The 6,307-nt window shown below is 45.6% G+C and overlaps 1 protein-coding gene across 1 annotated transcript; it reads left to right on the top strand.

Moving 5' to 3' along the window:
- The first annotated feature begins 242 nt into the window (after positions 1 to 242).
- Positions 243 to 4,077, top strand: LOC123499649. The gene is made up of 3 exons (XM_045247992.1): positions 243 to 261; positions 1,088 to 1,303; positions 3,439 to 4,077. The coding sequence occupies exons 2-3, from the start codon at positions 1,088 to 1,090 to the stop codon at positions 3,874 to 3,876; spliced, it is 654 nt and encodes a 217-aa protein (XP_045103927.1). The 5' UTR covers positions 243 to 261; the 3' UTR covers positions 3,877 to 4,077.
- Positions 4,078 to 6,307: the final 2,230 nt, after the last annotated feature.

The raw sequence follows: 6,307 nt of genomic DNA, 5'->3' as shown, positions 1-6,307 counted from the left end.
CCGAGAGGCGACGGTGAGGGAGGTCGGGATGGCTGCAGGACTCGGGGCGTGACGTGACAGTGCGGAGGGAAGCTGGGGGCTGGAGGAGACGGAACGGAGGGGCTGGGGGACTGGGGGATGGGGAGCAGGCACGCAGGCAACCAGTGTTCCGGTGCGCCCTCCTCCTGACCACCTGTCTGGAAACCTCTCCCGGTATATAAACGAGAGGTGAACCCCGAGGCGCCATTCCTCCCCTCACTCACCTCAGCGCTGCGACTCGAGGTACGGCGCGGCGCTCTCCCCTACCCTCTACTGCCCTCCCCTGCCCTCTCCTGCCCCGCCCTTGTTCGAGGCAGGGAAGGGACATTTAGACACGTGAGGCGCAGTGTGTGTATGGATGGCTGCAGGACTAGTATTGGTGGTGGCAGTGGTGGTGGTGGTGGTAATGTTGACACAGCAACCGGGTCATGGTGATAGTGGTGGAAAGGACGGCTATGGGTGGTGGTGGTGGTGGTGGTGGTGGTGGTGGCGATTGGCTAGTTGCTTGGTTATTTAGGGGCCGCAGCGTTGTGGTGATGGTGGCGGTAGTGGTGACAGGCAGGATGGGCAGGCTGGAGTGAAGGTGGTGATGGTTGAGAGTAATGAGTGCAGGCATACACTACTTCACCAGCTACACCTCCACCACTAGTCACCACAAACCATGACAAACACACCAACATGCAATCCAGCAAGAAAAGTAATCAAACACACACACACACACACACACACACACACACACACACACACACACACACACACACACACACACACACACTTCCTTTGAAAACAAATACAGGTAATCACCAAACAAAACCCGAACGAGTAAGTAAGTCAGCAAGTAAACAAACGGCAGGCAAGTAAGGCGGGCGATGACAACCTTTCACTTGGCAAAGAAAACGAGGGGAAGAGGAAAAAGGCGCAGAAAACGAGAGATGACGCACTGACGGATATACATTCACGCTCACTGAAACACTATACCTCCACACACACACACACACACACACACACACACACACACACACACACACACACAAGACGACTAATCCTTCCCCCTTGTCCTCCCCGCTAGATGAAGTTAGTGTGGGGTCGCACGGTGGTGTGGCTGGCGGTATGGCTGGCGGCGGCGACCCTCGTGGCGGCGGATGCGGCAGCGGAACCAGCAGCGGAGGCGGACGCGAAGGCAGAGGCAAAACCGAAAGCAAAACCGGACCCAGATGCTGTGTACCCTGCGCCCTGCTACCCTGAGACCATCTACCACACCCAGTACATCCCCAAAGTGCAGCAGGTTAGAGTTGAGAGGTGTTATCAGGTCAAGGCCATGAGAGAGGTGAAGTTTGAAATGCAGGTCACATACAGGTCAAGGTTGGCGAGGTGGTGAGTGTGGTGCAGGTCAGACAGGTGATGTAGGTCAAGGAGGTGTGGGTGCAGTTGAGGTGAGTGAAGGTAAAGTAAGGTAAGATATGGTACGTTTAATTAAGGTACGTTCAGGTAAAGTTACACGTGGGTCAAGGTGTGTGAGTGAGTGAAGGTAAAGGTAAGGCAAGCTCAGGTGGTGTAGGTCAAGGTAAGGCCAGGTTGGGTTACTTAATACGCGTCAAGGTGTGTGTATGTATGGATGGATGAGTGCAAGGTCAAGTCAGGTCATGCTAGGTGACTTTATACGATATTCAAGGACGGGGAAAGACCGTGAGGATGGAAGTGAAGAGGGAAAGGATGAAAGACAGCGAAAAATGATAAAAACGTGCAACAGGTGAGTTAGAGATGATAAGAACGATACCGATAGAACAGATAAAGACGTCAAAGAAGATAACGATTCTTAAAATGATAGATAACGATACTGATACATAATAAGAAAGGATTGATAGCAAAAAAATTATAGGAATGGAGATAAAGTTGATAAAGACGATGATAGGAATAAAAGGGAAGAAGATAAGAATTAAAATAACAATAGATAACAAAACAATGATAGAGATGGAGATAAGGACGATAAAGACGACAGATAAAAAGGAAATGAACAGAAAACACGACACTGATAATTGCAAGGGAAGGAAGTGAGGGGAGCAAGGCAGCAGAGGGGAAAGACACCGATAGGGGGAAGGAGGAACACTAATAACAGGAAGGAAACATTGAAGAGAGGGGAGAGACTTAACTAAGGGGAACAGGAGTGAGGAGGGTCAGAGAGGAATGGGAGGAGAGATTGACTGACTGACTGTCTGAATGAATGATTGAAATATTGACGTTACAAAAACAGGATAAAATGACGGAAGGAGAAGAGTGACTGACTGACTGACTGACTGACTGACTGACTGACTGACTGACTGATTGAAATATTGACGTGCCTGGCTGACTGACTGAGAACAGGATTGAAAATGACGGAACAGGACAAAATGACGGAAGGAGAAGACTGGCTGACTGATTGACTAACTGACTGACTGACTGACTGACTGACTGACTGAATGAATGAATGAAAAAATGAATGAATGAATAAATGAATGAATGAATGATTGATTTCGATGATGACGTCACAATAACAGGATCATATGACATAAGAGGCAGCAGAACGTAACACGAGAAAGGAAAGACTTGAGAGAGAGAGAGAGAGAGAGAGAGAGAGAGAGAGAGAGAGAGAGAGAGAGAGAGAGAGAGAGAGAGAGAGAGAGAGAGAGAGAGAGAGAGAGAGAGAGAGAGAGAGAGAGAGAGAGAGAGAGAGAGAGAGAGAGAGAGAGAGAGAGTGACAGTAAAAGTGAAGCCTTGAATGTAATTAGGTTTTGCATGAGAGAACAACCAGAGACTTGCATGATATGTTATAGTAGCTTAAAAATATATAGTGAACTCGTGAGAAAGGAGGATGTGTTGCTTTGGAGTGTAGACTACGGGAGTTATAGAGTAGAGAATAGTTTGGAAGACTTACGTAACTTCGAAAACTTGGTAGTTAAATGGCTGTAAGGAAAGAGAAAGCGTGTATGTGAAATGGAGCATACATATTGAAAGGTCTGAAGAAAATTGCACACGAAATATTCCCATGTGATAAATTAATGTCTCCTAACCTAACCTAGGCTGACCTAAACTAGTCTTATCCTTACCTATTTTTTTTAACCTAATCCAATCTTATTCTAACTTAATTTTTCTTAACCTTACCTGAGCATATCTTATTCTAACCTATTTCACCTAATCTAACCTCAAAAATCCTATCCTAACCTCTTTTTTCCTAATCTAACCTAGCCTGAGCCAATCTTATTCTACCCAAATTTTTCGTAACCTAACGTAAACCCAACCTAACCTATCATGACAGAAATTGCCTACGAAAATTATCATGGAATATTCGTCTAAAAAAAAAAAATGAAGAGAGAGAAACATGAAATAGTAGTAATAATTTTGTGTCAGCCTTACCTGTCCTCCCTCCCCTCCCCGTGATTACAGGTACCCGTGTACTCCACCATCTACAAGCACCAGTACATCTCCAAGACATACTACAAGACCCAGTTCCACACGCAGTACCAGACCCAGTACCAGACCCAGTACGTCCCCAAGTACATCACAGAGACAGTGTACAAGACGGACCACCAGTACATCACCCAGTACAAGACCTACTACCACACCGTCTACCACACCCAGTACTCCACACATGTAAACTACGTGCCCCAGTACATCACGCACACCCAGTACCACACCCAGTACGTCACCACCCTGCAGTACCAGCCGGTGTACACAACTCTGTATAAGCCGGAGTACATCACGAAGCACCAGTTGTTGTACCACACCCAGTACCAGACCCAGTACGTGCCCCAGTACCTCACAGTGACGAAGGCTTACAAGACCTACAAGACGGTGTGTCCCAAGCCAGCCTATGGGTACTAAGACTAAGCCACGTGTAAGCCATCACCACCATGACCATTATTTCTTCCTTCAGTCTCCTTCAGTCTCCTTCAACCGCGTCACTCTCCTCGCTTTGCTCCTTCTTCTATCTCGCCTTCTCTTTCCTTCCTTCGTCCTCTATATAACCTGTTTTTCTTTTTTGTCTTCTCTATTTATCTCTCCTTCCTTCACCTTCCTTCATTCTCCTCTCTTTGCTCCTTCTTCTTTCTCCATATGACCTTTTTTTTTGTCTCGTCTTCTCTTCCCTTCTTTCGTCCTCTATATAACCTGTTTTTTTTTTTAGGTCTTCTTTACTTCTCTCTCCTTCCTTCACCCTCCTTCACTCTCCTCTCTGTTCTACCTTCCTCCTTCTTCCTCCATACAACCTGTTTTTTTTTTTTTTTGTCTCGTCTTCTCTTTCCTTCTTTCGTCCTCTATATAACCTGTTTTTTTTTTTAGGTCTCCTCTACTTCTCTCTCCTTCCTTCACCTTCCTTCACTCTCCTCTCCGTTCTACCTATCTCCTCCTTTTACTTCCGTATGATCCTTTTGGTTCCTCTACTTCTCTCTCCTTGCTTTACCCTTTTCACTCCTTCCTGTTTCCTTCTCTCCTTCACTCTTCTGTCTTGCTCTGTATAATAAATTTTCTTCATCTTTTCTCCTTCCTTATTTTTCTTTCACCTTCTTACCTACTTTGTCTCCTCTCCTTCACTATACCTCTCCATCTAACAATTCTCCCTGCCCATCTCCTTTCCTTCACTCTCGATCCTTTACCCCTACCTCCTCCTCCTCCTCCTCCTCCTCCTCCTCCTCCTCCTCCTCCTCCTCCCTCCATAACCATAGACTATTTTTGTAAGGCGTGTAATCAGCTTAACTTAATAAACTGTATGATTGTATTGAGTGTCGTTGTGTCAATGTCACGCCCTCCCAGCCGCGAGATCCCAAAGGCGGAGACAATTGCCGCCTGTCGTGTCTAGCCAACATAGAATTTAATGGTGGGAAAAAGGGAATCGTATCCTCTTAAAGTACGATTGATACCTGCTAGTTTGGCATGATGTGGGGTTAGATTCTCTTGGTTGTGCTACAGTTATTACAGACAGGCAGACAGACAGAATGGAACCTGCTGTTTTGTGCTTGATATTGGCTTAGATTGTCATTGTTGTGCTAGGTATATTTTAGACGGCTACTGATAAATATAGATAGATAGATACGCACGCACACGCAAACGCAAACACACACACACACACACACACACACACACACACACACACACACACACACACACACACACACACACACACACACACACACATGGCTGAAGAAAACACTATTATATGGTATTGAAAAGGCGATTTTTACTTGTTCTTGTAAATAAAACATATACATAAACCATATGGATAGATACATAAACCGAATGGATAGATTAATAACACACACTCACACACACACACACACACACACACACACACACACACACACACACACACACACACACACACACACACACACCACCTTTTTCACACCACCAAAAATCCCCACCATCGCGGCAGTCATGCAGCGGGAAGCCTTCACACACCACAGCGTTCAGAGCAGCCGCCAGAAAATGCCACAGCACACCGCAGCCCTTCCCTTAAACCTTCAGGAAACGCTCGCAGCAAAACATAAATACGGGGCGGTCTTGCTCATTGCACAGTCACGAGACGGATGCTGCCTCACCCCTCAGGACGTGTCTCGATGTGTCGGGCGCCGGTGTCTCCATGTGTCCGCGACGCCGTGTCAGAGTTATGAGGGCAGGATTAAGTAAAAGATGATGTATTCTAAGGCTCCCTATGCAAGACATTACCACCACCATCATTCCTCATGCTCTATTCGCTCTCATTCACCGTCATGTTAGGATGTGTCACTTTCAACAGGGGGTAATGAAAGTTGATGGTTTGTTTTCATGGTTTTAGTTCAACATCCTCATTCCTCATGTTCTCTTCACTCTTCTTCACTGTCATATTAGTAAGCGTTTCTTTCAGCATGGGCTATAGTTTAAGTGGTTAGTTTGTTTTCGTGGTTTTGGTGTTTGTTAACCTTGTGAGTGTTTTTAACCCATCGAATACCATGACGCGTCTCCCCATTCATTCTGCTTACTATTTGGTGATTTTATACAGCTTCAGAAACTTACGTGGGGGATTAGACCTCCATAGACCCTTCCTAACGTCAATAAAATGGTCTAATCGTAAATAAATTTCAAAGTTAAAATGTGTCCTAGTATTGAAGGGATTAATTTGTGTTTGTGTCTTGCTGTCTTGTTTAATCTTACAGACTCTAGTGGATGTTGTTTTCTTTGATGCTTTCGTGGTTCCAGTAATAGTTTAATCCCTTCAGTACTGAGAAGCATCTTTACCATGACTTTTTATTTGCATTAAGAGGGGTTTATGGAAGTCAAA

This window comes from Portunus trituberculatus, chromosome 50 (genome assembly GCF_017591435.1).
Source record: "Portunus trituberculatus isolate SZX2019 chromosome 50, ASM1759143v1, whole genome shotgun sequence".
Classification (NCBI taxonomy): domain Eukaryota; kingdom Metazoa; phylum Arthropoda; class Malacostraca; order Decapoda; family Portunidae; genus Portunus; species Portunus trituberculatus.
The sequence above is the reverse complement of the archived record's forward strand: the minus strand, read 5'-3'. Positions and strand labels throughout refer to the sequence as shown.

What these genes read in the sequence shown, in the direction of transcription:
- LOC123499649 (XM_045247992.1), top strand. Translation starts at nt 1,088, where the DNA reads ATGAAGTTAGTGTGGGGTCGCACGGTGGTGTGGCTGGCGGTATGGCTG. An exon ending in ACATCCCCAAAGTGCAGCAG is followed by an intron (nt 1,304 to 3,438) that starts GTTAGAGTTGAG and finishes CCGTGATTACAG; the next exon opens with GTACCCGTGTACTCCACCAT.